The sequence below is a fragment of the Rhamphochromis sp. 'chilingali' genome (genome assembly GCF_963969265.1).
Source record: "Rhamphochromis sp. 'chilingali' genome assembly, chromosome: 4".
NCBI lineage: Eukaryota > Metazoa > Chordata > Actinopteri > Cichliformes > Cichlidae > Rhamphochromis > Rhamphochromis sp. 'chilingali'.
Genome location: NC_137948.1, coordinates 9,619,975 through 9,637,290, shown reverse-complemented (window position 1 = coordinate 9,637,290; position 17,316 = coordinate 9,619,975). Strand labels below are relative to the sequence as shown.

The window sequence follows — 17,316 nt, the reverse complement described above, 5'->3', positions numbered from 1 at the left end:
GATTTTTAAAAATCACTTGTAATTAGCTGGAAAAGGGAGGAGCTCTGCTACACTCATGTGAGTGTTGGGGAGATATAACTTACAAGATAAACGAATTGAAACAGGAACAAATGCAAAGTTCAGTGCAACTTTAAAATTAAGTCAAGGTTAGATTTATACAACAGACCTCCAGGTGTATAAGGAAAAATAAAATCTTAAAACTGTAAATCAATTTCTTCCATCAAATTCCACGAAATTTAAGGTTTTTAAGGTAGGTTTTGTGTAATCATGTTAACTGACAAATTATTAAATAAAAATTGTTTTTTTAAAGTAAATTACTCTAATCACTCTGGGGTGTAGGATGACACTCGTGATCTTTGCTGGGGAAAGGGAAACGATAAAAGTTGTGGGATGGGCCTGCTTTGCAGGCGGTTTAACGACTGTGGACATTCCGCCCATCAACACGACACGCCTCCTCTCCGGTACACGATCACGGCTCAAACTCTACAAATGGGGATGCGGTGAAAAGAGTTTTGAAAAGTTTTGCAGATGACGAAGAAACTCACACAAGGGGAATAATCATTTATGACTTAAATGGCGGAAGAACTGTTACAGGGAAACAATGAAAAACTCACCTCGGTAAGTGTAAGCATTTTTAAAAATTTCGATCTAATTCCTGGGTGGTATGGTCGTTTCCAGTGATCGCTTTTTATTAGTCACATGATTTTGGAATTATGTCGCGAATGCCTCCTAATCTCATTGTACAACGTTGGTTCAAGGTCATGGTTCATATAAGATGCTTACTGGGTTCCTTGGAAAACTCATCATGACACACTGAACTCGTACAATAGCACCAGTCACCACGTCATATGACATTCCAAGCATCGTTCAATTTATCACAAATCAGGTTAAAAAAAAGACTAAAGGAGACTTTAAAAGCAAAAGTAGCCTGTGTGTGTTTTTAAACGGCAAATGAGAAGTTACTCGTGTCTCATTTTAAAGTGGTGTGACATGTGAGCAGCTCCACATGAGATATTTAATCAGAATAAATTGTTGCTGAGTGGGGTGCAATGTCTCCTGTGAACTATATTTAAAAGGAGTGACAATGGCTCAGAGGAGCTGTTGACTACCTTTAGTCATAACAGACTTATGAGTCTTATCTGTTATCACTGATTGTTGTTGTACAGCTTTAAATTCTAAATAAAGTCAGGTACCTTTGATCATGGTGACTTTTTAAAACTAAACATCATTTAGCTGATTTTTCAATACACATTGACTAAACTGTAACATTTAGTCAGCTGCTTTAACATATTCATTTAGGGTAATTGTTTATGCTTCCAGTTTGTTTAGTTATGGTGAAATCTATTGGATCAGGGGTGTCAAACATAAGGTCAGGGGGCCAGAATTGGTCAAGCAAAGACTCCACTCTGACACTGAATGTGACAACGCCTGTAAGTTTTTGACTTTTAATTGTGTTTAAATAGGTTTTACAGCTTAGATAAAAATGGCCATTGAGGCAAAGTTGTTGTGATTTGGTGCTGTATAAATAAAATTGAATTGAATTGAATGAATAGTTAAACTGCTTTACACTGAAAGAAAGGGGAGTTTCACTGGCCTGGTCCACTTCACATCAAAGTGGACTGTTTGTGTCCCACAATGTCAAATGAGTTAGACATCCCTGAGACAGTAAACTCTGTTTGCAGCTTGGTTTTCCCCTCATGTGTTGCTTTGTGTTTTCCACAGCATCTTACAAAGCCTCTGCTGGCAGTGGCTTTCCTGGCCTCATTTGGCAGCTCTATGCTCTATGGCTATAACTTGGCCGTTGTCAACTCTCCTGCAAAGGTATTTTCATCGTCGTCTACATAATAAGACTCCTAGTTTTGTGATTTCATTTGCGTGCATGCTTTTCGTGAGAACTCAAATGTTCCCTTTATGGTTAAACACTGTATGAAATTTGATTCTCAATGGTTAAATAACCCATTTGAACATAACACTCCAACTGAACAAATAAATTGTCATGTGGGGTCATGTGGGCTTATGTAGCTACCTTACCATGTCATTGATACGCTGTAGCTCTTAATCCATTATGTTCCTTGGATGTTGAATTTGCCGCGGTGCGGTCATGTGTTCAGCCCCACAGAAGCATGTGAGCAGGTTCAGGGTATCGTCTCATGTTCGTAGCTCAGGACTTAGGATCAGCTAAACCTTTCATCTCCAACTTTCATTTGCATTGTTTTTCTAGAGCTTGGTATCTGTTGTTGAAACTTTATAAATATGTTTTATAGTCGTGGATTAAAGTAACAAAAATTTTATAAAAACCCTGCATCAGTTCCAGGTCAGGAATCAGCCAGCCAGGGTGTTTTCTTAATGCTATTGTTTTTAAATATCCACAATGAAACTGTAATTGGTTTAGAGGGAGGCTTAGACATGTTGAAATGCTTGCAGATGCACTGTCTACATTAAGCTGGGCATACACTGTGCGATTTTTTTCAGTCGCATTATTCAGCTCCTGCTCAAACTCTACGATTGATTCGCAGGGGTTAGAAGTTCGTGGGTCACGATGCAGGGTCTCACACTATACGGCCCGATGCTCTGATGCGACTTGAGTGCTCACACTGTGCGTCCATAACATGAAGCTTATAAGCTTAAACACAAAATCTGTCTCTCCCTCTCTGTCTTTAACAGACACTGACACACACACCACCACCATCAACTTTGCTAAATTGCTAATGAAAAACATTGACCAGGCGGCTGCAGTTGAGCAGCAATGTCCATCCAACTCTTTTCACGGTTGGTGCGCTCGTGATAATATTGTGAGGCCACATCGAAATGCTCGGATGAGCTTGCCAAATTTCTTCAAGTTGTGCCTCCATCGCTTGTGTCCAGATCACTGCCGTGCTGCTCCGTCTTTCTACTTCCAATTCTGTTTGCGCATGCGCAGTGTGAGAGGCTGAGTTGACACCCTCACGAGGGCCGAAAGGATTTCAGACAGGTTTGATTTTCTTGCGACCATACGATTGATGATCGGGAGCTGGTCATGAGGTGTTAATCGCTTCTTGTTACCTCATGTATACTACACGATGCACGACACACGATTAAGGCGAAACTCGGGCCGATCCCCAAAACAGTCGCACGACTGAAAAATCGGACAGTGTATGCCCGGCTTTAGAAGCTTGACATGAGTTTCATTTTTATAAAAATAGATTCACGAGATGATTAGCTTAGCTACTGGTCACGGGAGGATGGAATGAAGTCACAAGTCATCTCTCTAATGCTCTAAAACGCACACATTAATGTAATAACTATTTCCTGGCACGGCTAATTTCAAAAGACATGGAGCCAATTTAGTTGCTTCTGCTTGTGTCCTTTGGCTAAGCTAGCAATTTAGCTAGCGTAAGCCGACTCCCGACTGATATGGAAGTGAGATGTGAGAATAAAGTCAATCTTTTTCTTGAGAAAAACAGAAAAATACTGGGTATTTCCCCAAATCCTGAATGCTCTGCACAGAAGTAGGGACAGCTGGAGCAGTTCAGTTCATTTTGTTTGGGTCAGTTTCTTAGTGTCAAGTGATCTAAAATTCTGTTATCTGTTAATGTTAAAATTAATGAATTTTAACATTAAAAGTTTTAACACTTCCTCAGAGCATTGGATCATCTGGCTTTGGGGTCAATGGGTTTGTACTTCCAAGATTTTGTTGTTGTTTGTTGTTCACAGACCTGAACACTCCAGACATATGACAACATTCAGAAAGTAATATTTTAGTAAGCAAGGTAATATGGAGGAGTTCTATTCTATTCTATCCAGCTCTTTTAAGGAGGAGCAGGTCAGCAGTTGAAACCTTTCTGACATCATATGACACTTTCTGTTGTTTCAATAATTTTCATTACTTTGTATAAGAAATCAATACAGAAACAAAGCAAAGGAGCAAATATAAATTTCCCTTCCTGTTGGTTATGGACACTTACTATGTTGTTACTGTCGTATGCTTCTTTATGAGATCTGTAGACTTTCACTGAGGCCTTTTTATGTGCGATAACATAGCACATAGTACAGGGAGAATTTTTGAATTGTGTCCTCTCCTGCACCTTTTCTGTATTCTTTTGAATTCATATTAATGTATATATTTAATTCATATTTTTCTTAAAATTTTAATGCAATGGATCATCCTGGACACTTTATTGAGTGAAAGGCATCACCGTCAGATTCATCAAGCATGCAGTCGATGAGTCCTTTTCAGCTTTGAATTTGACTTGACTTAAATTATTGAAGTTACAACATCAAATTTTCATTTATCAGGTCTTTTGGGGATATATTGTGACGTATCATTTATGTTTCATTTTTTGTGTCATGTCTGTAGTGTTACAGTTACGGATGCTCACATTAAACATGTTCAAGGTTTCAAAAAGTTTGATCGGTGTAATTGATAATAACTAAGTATTTGCACTATTCACAAATCCAGGCTTCTGACTGCTCTATTTCAGGCTGTTTTTGCAACTCTTGGCTCTCGTTTATGTTGGTAAGATTGGATGTATTTATTATAGTCGTCTCATGGCTTTAGATGTGAGCACAGAAGCTCCACACTCCTCTTCAAACTTTCGGTTTGCAAGGAGCAGTCGGTCAGAAGAAAGTTGCTTTAAAAGGAAGAGGAGCTGGTTTCAGAGAGCTGGTTTCAGAGAGCACATGGCTGCACGAAGCTCAGTGTAAGAAAAAAAACAACAATATTTTGAACTCTGGCTCCTATAAAACTGCTGTGCTAGAATAATAAATAAAAGGCTAAATAAATAAGATATCTAAAAAAGGTAACATTATCTTTTGATTGCACACAATCTTTTTACACTGGGTTTGATTTATTTGGGGTGTTTTTTGCTTAGAAAATGAATTTACCTTGTTTTCCACCAGTACATCAAAGACTTCTACAATGAGACATTATTAGAAAGTCATGGCTTGACTCCGGATGGGCATCTTCTTACCGTCTTGTACTCTCTTACTGTGTCAATCTTTGCCATTGGTGGAATGACCGGAGCACTGCTGGTGGGCAGACTAGTTACCAAATATGGAAGGTCAGTGTGACCATGTTTATGAATTTTGAGTGCATGTTTATAAATTGCTATTAACCTGTGACAGACTCAAACTTAGAGAGCTGAGCAACGAGAATCACTGCGTCCAAACAGGAAAGGGACTCTGGTGAGATCCACTGCACTTGTTTTTATGGGCGGAGCTCTGATGGGCTTTAGCAGATGGTGCAGAATTCCTGAGATGATCATCATTGGGCGTTTCATCACAGGAGTACATTCAGGTAGACATGCCTACTGTTCCTGGTTGACTAAAATTTATTCCAATGTCAATAATCTCCTCTTAATATTTATTACTGTTATTATTACTGTCACATATTTGTCTGTAATTAGCAGCACTTTGTGTTGTTGGTGAAAAATAGCTGTATATACATTTCCTATAATCTATAAACAGCTGAGTCATTTATGCTTTAAATTGCCTTTTCAGTTCATATTTGGTGTTTTGTTCATTTTTGCACCAGCACAGTCAGACTGTATTAATTGCACTTTCTTCGTTTCTACAGGGATTTCTCTCAGTGTGGTGCCGATGTACCTCGGTGAGATCGCTCCTAAGAATTTGCGAGGCTTCCTGGGCCTTGTTCCCAGCATTCACATTTGTCTTGGAGTTTTCATCGCTCAGGTCCTGGGGCTCTCGGAGATACTGGGAAAGGTTCTTATACTGTGATGTTTGACTGGCTTTCATAGTTCTAATATGTAATAAAAATAACATTTTGAATTGATGCATGCATGCAGAGACTCTGTGATCTACAATTGAGCAGATGCACAAAGCGTTGCAAACAATATACTTTCAGACAGAAAAAGCTTCAAGACACCCTATGTTTACTTATGGAATAGCTAAATATACAGTGGGGCAAAAAAGTATTTAGTCAGCCACCGATTGTGTAAGTTCCCCCACCTAAAATGATGACAGAGGTCAGTAATTTGCACCAGAGGTACACTTCAACTGTGAGAGACAGAATGTGAAAAAAAAATCCATGAATCCACATGGTAGGATTTGTAAAGAATTTATTCGTAAATCAGGGTGGAAAATAAGTATTTGGTCAATAACAAAAATACAACTCAATACTTTGTAACATAACCTTTGTTGGCAATAACAGAGGTCAAACGTTTACTATAGGTCTTTACCAGGTTTGCACACACAGTAGCTGGTATTTTGGCCCATTCCTCCATGCAGATCTTCTCGAGAGCAGTGATGTTTTGGGGCTGTCGCCGAGCAACACGGACTTTCAACTCCCACCACAGATTTTCTATGGGGTTGAGGTCTGGAGACTGGCTAGGCCACTCCAGGACTTTCAAATGCTTCTTACGGAGCCACTCCTTTGTTGCCCGGGCGGTGTGTTTTGGATCATTGTCATGTTGGAAGACCCAGCCTCGTTTCATCTTCAGAGTTCTCACTGATGGAAGGAGGTTTTGGCTCAAAATCTCACGATACATGGCCCCATTCATTCTGTCCTTAACACGGATCAGTCGTCCTGTCCCCTTGGCAGAAAAACAGCCCCATAGCATGATGTTTTCCACCCCCATGCTTCACAGTACAATGGCTAACACTGAGCAGTGTTGATTTTCCAGTGTTAGAAAATCAACACTGCTCAGTGTTAGCCATTGTTAATCTTCAAAACTGACTAGGTTACTTTTAAACATATAACACTGTCAAAAGTGTTAATTTAACACTCAACAGTGTTGTATTTAACACTCAGAGGTGTGGACCCATATAGACACTCTCTAGTGTTAATTTAACACTGGAGATTTTGCTGTGTAGGTATGGTGTTCTTGGGATGCAACTCAGTATTCTTCGTCCTCCAAACACGACGAGTTGAGTTTATACCAAAAAGTTCTACTTTGGTTTCATCTGACCACATGACATTCTCCCAATCCTCTGCTGTATCATCCATGTGCTCTCTGGCAAACTTCAGACGGGCCTGGACATGCACTGGCTTCAGCAGCGGAACACGTCTGGCACTGCGGGATTTGATTCCCTGCCGTTGTAGTGTGTTACTGATGGTGACCTTTGTTACTTTGGTCCCAGCTCTCTGCAGGTCATTCACCAGGTCCCCCCGTGTGGTTCTGGGATCTTTGCTCACCGTTCTCATGATCATTTTCACCCCACGGGATGAGATCTTGCGTGGAGCCCCAGATCGAGGGAGATTATCAGTGGTCTTGTATGTCTTCCATTTTCTGATGATTGCTCCCACAGTTGATTTTTTTCACACCAAGCTGCTTGCCTATTGTAGATTCACTCTTCCCAGTCTGGTGCAGGTCTACAATACTTTTCCTGGTGTCCTTCCAAAGCTCTTTGGTCTTGGCCATGGCGGAGTTTGGAGTCTGACTGTTTGAGGCTGTGGACAGGTGTCTTTTATACAGATGATGAGTTCAAACAGGTGCCATTCATACAGGTAACGAGTGGGGGACAGAAAAGCTTCTTACAGAAGACGTTACAGGTCTGTGAGAGCCAGAGATTTTCCTTGTTTGAGGTGACCAAATACTTATTTTCCACCCTGATTTACGAATAAATTCTTTACAAATCCTACCATGTGAATTCATGGATTTTTTTTTTCACATTCTGTCTCTCACAGTTGAAGTGTACCTCTGGTGCAAATTACTGACCTCTGTCATCATTTTAGGTGGGGGAACTTGCACAATCGGTGGCTGACTAAATACTTTTTTGCCCCACTGTAGGTATAAAGACAAAGATGGTAAAGATGGAATGAATAGTTTTAGATGATGATATTATTATTTTTTTAAATCAAGGTTTAGGTGAGGTCTTTGGTTTTTATTGGGGTTGTTTTTTCCCCACACAGGAAGAGCACTGGCCTCTGCTTTTGTCTCTTGTGGCGGTTCCTACCATGGTCCAGCTGATACTGTTGCCATGGTTTCCAGAGAGTCCACGATATCTGCTAATAGAGAGAGGAGATGTGCATGCCACCATTGCAGGTTAAAAAGTGCATTTCTTGCTTTCCTTTTCTGAATAACCTAACCCCTAACCCCTATTACAAAGGAAGATCAAGACGCCTAGAACAGATTCTCAAACTTTACATAATCCTTTCACTGTGATACTTGAAGGATGAATTAAAACTGGTTTAATAAAAAAGACTCCTGTTTCACTCCGTTCTGTAGCCCTAAAGTGGTTCCGTACTAAAGGAAACATTCAGGCTGAGGTTGAAGAGATGCAGGAGGAGCAATGCTCTTTGTCCTCCATGCAGACCCTCTCTGTCTGCAGCCTCCTCATGGACAGCTGTGTCCGCTGGCAGGTCCTCACTGTTGCAGTGGTCAACATCGGCATGCAGCTGTCTGGGATTGATGCCGTGAGTAGGAGAACTATTGTGTTGTTTTTTTCATCTTTTGTTTATATGTGTGTGTATTGTCACATTTTGAATGTGCAACAACTGTGCAGTTATTATATGAGAGGGAGATCTTATAGTGCGAGAGTTCCCAGCTGGGCTCCTCCCGTCCATCCATACATCACAGTCTCACACCCACTGAATGACTAAGCAGGGGGCGATGTGACCATGCCTCATTATCTCCTGGTGCTCTCCCTCAGCGTTACCTCACATAACAAGGTCCACCCATCCGAACACAAAGTCAAACACATCTTTGTACTCATTGCTTCATATGGATGGAGGCTCCAGGCATGCAGGCTCATATGCTAGTGCCATTTCGCAGCAGGGGTGCACCCCACTGAGTCTCTCAGTCCCAGCTGTTCCAGCCAGGAACACTGGAAGGCTTCAAACCTCCAGAAGAAGTAGTGTCTCCAAATCTGAGACACGAAAAGTAAAACTAAGCAATTCAAGAGAGTTTGAAAAGTAAATGTGCATGTTTTTTCTTAAAATATTGGATACTTATAATCATATTCATACAGACTGAGTTTGTGCACAACCAGATATTATTCAACATGTTACAACATGGTGCTTTTACAGTATTTGTGGTGCTGATTTTGTAGAGTTATTACAGCCAGCTGGGGAGCCACTCAACCTAGGAAAAATGATGAAAGAGCTATTTCTTCTGCAAGTACTACTGTAGCTGTACTGTCATTCACATCATAAAGTGGCAGCCCCGCTATTATTTTGTTGCTGCTCTTGCTTTGTTTTCGTTCTTCCACTTCTACACGAAGCAAGAGAATACGACAAAGCATCGACTACATATTCATAATCATAAACAAGTGAAATCATGGATAAATCGTGAAGAAGGAAAAGAAGGGACAAATAAATGCATAACTAAATTCATAAAGTTAATTTTCAGGTAACAAAATATTTTCCAGATGAATGTAATGAATGATTTCCAGTGTCTTTGTACTGGTTGTAGTGGATAATTCAGCATGAGCAAAATCAGTTCCAAATAAGAATGCTGTAATAAAACGGATAATGAGGATTACGCTCTTTGGTTGTTTTTTCTTAAGGTAGAGTAAGTTGAGACATGTGCTGAGGCTACCTGCATCTGTTTAGGATCAACATACTCCACTAAAAAGTGAACTAGGTTTTATCCACTTTTTGTAATGTGGAAGTGTAAGGCACTAGGACATTTGACACAAATGTGCTCAATGAACGGTTTCCTGAACTAGGTTGTATAAAGTAGAAGTTGCCATTAAACTATTATGTTATCAGCATCTGTCTTCTCAAGGACAGTTTCTCAAGACAGATGCTTGTTTTGGTAATACTGAAGTAGTATAGTTGGCATTGTAGCTTTGAGTAAGCCCAGAGATTAAGTCATTTTAAGACTGTGATTTTCTCCTACTTAACTTTTCCTACTTTAACTGTACATACCTCATTGTGTAAATCTAGGTTAGGTTTACACACTGAGGCATGTCAGATTAGATGAGCTAAATAATCCAAGAACACTTTTGAAATCCTGTGATTAGATGAGGCTACTTCTGTTAAACAAACAGTTTGGCCTGAAAAAGCTGAAAAAAGCTCCAGAGTGAAATGAGCCATGGCTACTTTGCTTAGCACTCTGACATCACTGCAGTGTTACTGGCTTGCACTTTAGTGCTCATGTGCGTAAAACAAAATATATGAATCAACTCATATAACACAATTCTTATATTAGAGGAGATTTTAGCTCAGTAAGGAGGCGTTTTAGCCTAGCAGCTTATATTCATCTTCATCAAATCTTATCCCAGTTGTTTAAGTTTCTGGAATTGTTTGTGCTTGTGCAGGCCTTCTGCTTTGCTCGTCTGTTTGCATACTTCAAGCCTCCAATGGTGATGAAATGTTATATGTATGGTTACTAAATCAACAAGACAGCATTTAACTGCACTGATCACGATCTTGTCCGCACATCATCAATGATGGATGTTGTATCAGCAAAGTGTGATTAATGAGAATGCGCAAATTAATTTCAAGGGGAGTACTTGTCAGGAGTCCATACTGATGAAAAGCTGTATCTCAAATGCATGAGTGATGGTCGGCCTTGTGATAATGATCACTATGATGAATCGTGTGCATTACCAGATAAGCAGAGTGACTTTTTGGCTCCTTAAGGAAACAAGGCAAACTTTGATTTTTGCTGTATCAATAGTCCAAAGGATTCAACATATCAATAAACCTTGTGTCAATTTCAGATCTGGTTCTATACAAATGACATTTTTAGGAATGCAGGAATCGCAGACCCTTATATTCAGTACACAACAGTGGGAACTGGGGCCATTGAGGTCATCTCAGGGATGCTGGGGGTGAGTAGACACACACACATTAAGATGAAATGAATGTATTTCTATTATACAAGGATTTTTTTATATTTTGGACTTGTAACGTTGGAACACAGATGTGATAATGTGCTGCTGTTTTCCTGGTCTGAGATCTGTTTGACCAGTGTTAAAGCAAAAATATACAACAGAATTAAGTATATTGGGAACTTGACATAAAAAATTGCATTTTTTGTTTTGTTATGGATTTAATGGCTGCTAAACTGAAAATAGAATTAGCAGATTAATTAACCATGAAGCACTTGGGGTTGCAATAAATCTGTGCCTTGTATGACTGATGGTAACTTCAGTCTTGATCCACAAGAAAAAGAGAAACTGGGAAAAACAAATGCCTTCCCTTCTGATAAACATGTAACTTCTTACCTAAAATACTTAAAAGAAATAATGACTTTGGTTATTTTGGTTATGACATGTAGTCATGCACAGTCTGTTTTGTTTAACTTGACTGTTTCAGTTTGTGTTTTCTGTTGTCTTGGTCATGCTTGCATAAAATCTGATTAGGGGAAGGTGAGCTGAAACCTAATGAAGGTCATTTATTCTGTAGCGTGCACAGGGCCATGTTATACTCTATTGAAAATATATATATATATATATATATATATATATATATATATATATATATATATGCAAACGAAAGATTTGTATAATTGCAACTAACTTTTTGAAAATCTATTTTTATGGGTTAGTCACATGTAGTCCTGCTTATTTGTCCGTTATTTAGTGTTTCACTATTGAGCGTCTGGGCAGAAGACCACTGATGATTGGTGGTTTCCTTTTTATGGGACTGTGCTGTGCCGGAATCACTGTGTCTGTCCTCTTCCAGGTACATGTCATCTGATATCCTGCTGGTTTAGGAATATTTTGCATGACATTATAGTACATTACATGGAGCTTAGGACATAACCTAATTTACATAAATTATTGTATGTCTTCAGATGCAAAAGCCTCTAAGTGACACCCTCTGTGAAAAATGAGAAAATTATATCAGGTGAAAGCTTCACTTCAAAGCCATGCTAAGCCTCTTTCCAAACATGGTTTGCTAGCAGAAACCTCTAAATGCCACTAAAAGCTACCATGTCCACAGGAACACCAGTCAAAACACACTTATCTGTAAGATTGTTTTCAGTTGCATGTTTAGCAACTATTTCCTATGTCTCATCCAAAGAGGTGGACTGCACAAAGGATGATGCACAAATGCAAAGCAGGTTTCGCTGCAAAAGACTATCAAATTTGTTAAAAAGCATTTCATTCAGTGACCATTTCACTGCTGTTAAAGTAAACTCACTGAAGCTGAACATAGGACACTGACGAAATATTTAAAACAAAATAAAATGTTAGATAGGCTTAGAGATTTTTCCATCTGAAGTCATCATATAAATGAATAATATTAAAAAAAAACTGTGTGTGACTATCTGCAACTCATGACTTGTGTTTGACCAATCACAGCCGCAGTTGTCCTACATGCGCTACATCAGTGTGGGCTGTGTTATTGGGATTATTGCTGGCTTCTGCATAGGTCCAGGTAAAAAAAAACAAAAAAACAATCTTGTATCTGTATCTGGCATGAAAACTTTCCAACACTTTCAAACCTACATGTGATTGCATTAGCTAGAAGTAATCCTGTGTATGAGGAAACACTGCACCCTGCTGGAAACTTGCACAATAGCAGGCATTAAAGCTTGAAAACATCAGCACCCCATCCTCCACACTCCTCCTCTGGCTGTGAGGAGATATTGTATTTCATTAGTCTTGTAAATTAGGAAATCCTAACTGCCACACTGCTTCCATTCTCACAGCCATTTGTACACTGGATGAGATGAGTGAAGTGAATTAAGAGGCAATAGTTTACAACGATGAGAGCCACGTCGAGCGAACCTGCGAGGATGATGGATTAGAACAAATCTGGTTTACATAACGTCATTCGTCAAACAGGCAAAATCTATACCTCAGCAAACAAGGATTTCTCTTGCTGCAATTAGACTTCTAATGGCTCATTGTTCATAAGCTAGCTGTGATGAATATGGTTTCCTTCAAATGAAACCTTGCTTGCACATTGATGCCCTCCCATATATACCGCAGATGTTGACAAATTATGGTGTAGTTATTGGTTTGACAATATTAAACTTTTCTCTCTGCAGTTATCATGCACAGAATAATGAGGAAATTATTCGGAAAGCTAATCATTAGAGCTTATACTAATGCATATTTCTCCTTCATAGCCTTCACTTCTAACAATGAAGAATCACATGTTTAAAGTTAAGGCACATCTTAAACTAATGAATTGCATGAGCTAAGCTATTCTGTGTCTTGTGGTTCAGAAGTGGAGTTTTGCCGTCTTGACAAACACCTTCCTCTCTTGTCAGTCTATGATTAGTGAGTAATAATGAACACATAATGAAGTACATGTAGAAAAAGGAGTGTAATATAATAGCACTTGGGCTTGTGAAATGTTTATCATTAATCATCTTCTGTTAATTTTGAGTAACTGCCAAGGAAGAGTCCTGAGTGGGAGTATTGATAAAGTAATTGATGAACTAAGATGCCGATGTTAATTTCACATCACCCAATAGATTCATATAGCCATACTAAGTAATTAAATGTGATTTGTGTTATAACAGGATGCTTAGTTAGATTAAACTGTCTTCATGTGGTGTTGTTGGGAATATTTTTGGAATAAGAAAAATATGTTTTTGTGTATTCTTTACAGCGGGTGTGCCTTTCCTGATCACTGCGGAGCTGTTTAAGCAGTCTCATCGACCGGCTGCGTACACCGTAGCTGGTTGCCTCAACTGGATGTCCAACTTCACCATTGGTTTTGTCTTTCCCTTCTTAGAGGTTAGCACTGACTTGTATCCCACAGAGCTAAATTCAAATGTACACAAAAGCCATCTAAATATACTGTCCAGTTTATAGTGAAAAAACATGTAAAAAGGCTTTATTTCTATTTTTTATTTTTTTGTACATGTGTAGTCTTGACATTTGATGCACATCTACTGTGTGTATACGACTGGCTGTGCACTTTTGTCTGAACAGAAGTGACTCCACAAATACCAATAAAATTGCCAATTAAAAGTCCCGACCTTGCTGTCTGTCATTGTCCTCGGCTTCGTTCCAAGTGAACAGCTACAAAGTAAAGAGGACAATTAATTGTTAAGTTGACAGTGACCGAGGCAGTCAGTAATTAGTCTGGCCATAGATCTTAAAATATGAGATTGCACGTTCCTTAATCTTTCTGTTTTTATTCCACATGAAGCAAAATAACTTCATTGCTCTCAGAAAGTGTTTTAGGTCTTCAGGCTAGCAGGTACCGTCTTCCTCTAGTCTCTGGGATAAGCTAGGCTAAACACCCTGTCCTGTGTTTTTTCTGTTTTATAGCCTACCTTAGAGTTTATACCAAAACATTTCCCCTGCTGCAAAACATCACCGATTTGGTACTGATCTTACTGTCTTTTCCAGCAAAAATAATGGCAATAAGGGCAATAAAAGAGCCCCTGGCTAGTTTGGAAACCTAGTAGATCATTTACAGCTTTAAAAAAAAAAAGGGAAGTACTTGCCTTAAAAATTTGCTATGTTAATGCTAATGCTATTAATGCTAACGTTAACCTTTAAGCCAACAAAACCAATAATCTACCTTTCATGTTTTGTGTCTTTAACTGTGCATTTGTATTTTTTTGTGTCCTTCCACCCCAGATTGCTACAGGTCCTTTCTGTTACCTGATCTTCTGTGTGGTCTGCTTGGGAGTGGCTGTCTATACCTTCTTCATCATTCCAGAGACCAAGAACAAAACTTTCTTGGAGATCAGCCAGATGTTTGCCACCAAGAATGAGATCTGTGAAGAAGAGCTGTATCCAAATAGTGAACTAAAAATGGCTCCGATGAACGGCTATGGAACCCTCGACTTCCATAACAAAAAATAGGAATTCAGCCAGTTGAATAGGAGCTCAACCAACACTGTCAGTGATACAGACAAGGAACTGTCAGATCAGCTGCTTCGTGCAAATTGTCACTGCATACAGTTATGGTCAGAAGTTTACATACTCTTCATGGGCATGAATGTCATGGTAATTTTGGACTTTTAATGACTCCTTTGAATTGTTCTTTTTTTAAGGTTGGAATGATTGTATGGCAAACATTTTTAATGCTTTTAGAAAATATGAACTGGGGACACAGTTGTGAATTCATGTTGTATTTTCTCAAATCCACTCAAAATTAAAAGTATGCATACAGACTCAAAAATATACATATATCCCCACTAATATTTGATTAAACGTCCTTTAGTGGGTTGGACCTTTTGTAGATGCCTTTGGTAACCAGAATTATGCTTCTGTCATAACTCGTACTGGACATTTGATCTTTCTTCTTGACAGAACTGGTAGATTTAATTTAAACTGGTTTCTTGATGTGGTAATAGCTTTTAACCATAGTCTATGGAGGAGGTGGGGGCTTTGGGAAGGCCATTCCAGAATCTTAATGTTAGCGTCCTGTATCCATTCCAAAACCAGTTTTAATGTGTGTTTGGGATCATTGTCCTGTTGAAACATCCAACTGTATCAAAGTTTTAACTGAAGAATTTGACAGTAGTTCTTCATTATCCCATCCACTTTGTGCAAGGTACCAGTACTACTGACAGCAAAACAGCTTCTGAACATGATGTTACCACCACCACACTTAAAGTTGGTGAAGTGTTCTTAGACTTTGAAAGCCTCACCTTTTCTCCTCCAAGCACACCTCTTTTGGCCAAATTGCTCAGTCTTTGTCTAATCTAGCCATAAAACTTTTCTCCAGAAGGCATTTGGCTTGTCCGTGTAGGCAGCTACATATTTTAGTCGAGCTTGAAGGTGTCAGTTTTGGATCATCCCCAAATTCCTTTGACTTTGTTCTGAATATCGGTCAATCCAGTGAATGCTGTCAAACAAATCCTTTTTATACTGGCGAAGAGAAACTCCTAGCTGTAGTCGATCATGATCACTAACAAGAAGTTATCAGACCTTGGCCTTGTCAAGTTCAGAGATCACAGCACAAACACATCCTCTTCCAAATACACATGCATGCAAACTTTATATAGAGTAATTAGTTAGTATACCGCTGAAGAATCTTGTATAGTAGCTGCACAAGATTGCTCAGTCAATTTTTAATGCTTTATCATTTACAAGACACAAAAATACATCTGACCCTGGATTTCTTTTGTCTGTTTGTTCTTTGTGTTTTGCCTATAATAACAAGCAAACATACAAAACAATATGAAAAAATTCCATTCATAAACTCAGAAGTGCATTTCTACTTTAACATCAAGCCCTAAGCAGCACCTCTGAGTTAGCACAATACTTTGACTTCTTTTGGGGGCTATATTTGCTTCACATTCATTGAGCTGATGTGATGCTGGAAAAGGACTCCCACACTTAGAAAATTAAAATCAAGAGAAATATTGTGTGGCATCATTGCGTCTCACCAAAACTACCATAAAGCTAACACAACAACACTTGCAATTACAGCACGAACAAAAATGAATTATGAAAATAATACACAAATAAAACGGAGATTTTCAAACTGCAACCAAAATCATTCCCAACAGTGACATAATGGAAAAACGTTGCAAAAGGAGCTATTCACACCAAAGGGCAACAACAGAACTCAAACTTTGGCCTGAAAGGCAGGCAAATGCTGCCCAGTAAGTTAAAGCTTTAATAAAGGCAGGATTATTCTGATTCTTATTATTGGTTAATAAATCATTCATTATCTCTAGAATTTAGTGGTTTACAGATCTGCCTGACAAGTAAAGACACCCTAGTTTTATCCCGTGAGAAGACAAAAATCCCTTTGAGACTGCATCAGGAGAGGCCTCCGGTGCAACAATCTGCCAAATCAAAAAAATGCATAGCTTTCCACTTTGGCGACCACGTGTTAATAAAGTAGCAGCTGAAAGGAGCTTTATTAGCAAATAAATCATTCAACAGTAAGGTTCACAGTTCATTCTTGGGTTTGTAATAGCAGTTTAGAAAACATTGTCACCACAAGGTCTATTTAGTTGCAGATCTAATTTCATCAAATAACATCATTTTTTATCAACAGGGAGACTGTCGTACACAGCAGGCATCTAACTGCTCAATATGGGCAACAAGTGCTCAGAAAAAAACATACTACAGTACTGCATGCACTAAGGAAGATTGTTATAACTGAAGGGCAAATAAACAGACCTTACTTACTTTACAAGTGTTTCACAGATATAAGCTATTAAGAAAAATGTTAATAGCTGTCAAATTTGGCTGGTGTTTCTCCTGCAGATGGTATGTAGTTATTAAAATGAATGTTTTGGTAATGCTAGCAAGTTTAGTTAGCAACGTGCATTCACAGGCTCTATGGGTAAATTACAGATAGTTGTTAATTAAGGATAATTGTTAAATACTATAATTTTACTCAATAAAATTTGGAGTACAGACTAGAGTAAAATTACCTGCAAAGCAAGAGCTCTAAGACAGCGGTCTCCAACCTTTTTTGCGCCATGGACCGGTTTATGCCTGACAATATTTTCATGGACTGGCCTTTAAGGTGTCGCGGATAAATACAAC

General features: G+C 38.9%; 1 protein-coding gene across 1 annotated transcript; it reads left to right on the top strand.

Moving 5' to 3' along the window:
- The first annotated feature begins 436 nt into the window (after positions 1–436).
- Positions 437–16,670, top strand: slc2a15b (solute carrier family 2 member 15b). Its single transcript, XM_080880349.1, has 12 exons — positions 437–618; positions 1,723–1,821; positions 4,879–5,039; positions 5,151–5,275; positions 5,555–5,700; positions 7,850–7,982; positions 8,166–8,353; positions 10,606–10,716; positions 11,471–11,572; positions 12,196–12,271; positions 13,457–13,584; positions 14,440–16,670. Exons 1-12 carry the CDS (start codon positions 574–576, stop codon positions 14,665–14,667), a joined length of 1,542 nt encoding a protein of 513 aa, XP_080736475.1. The 5' UTR covers positions 437–573; the 3' UTR covers positions 14,668–16,670.
- The last annotated feature ends 646 nt before the right edge of the window (positions 16,671–17,316 follow it).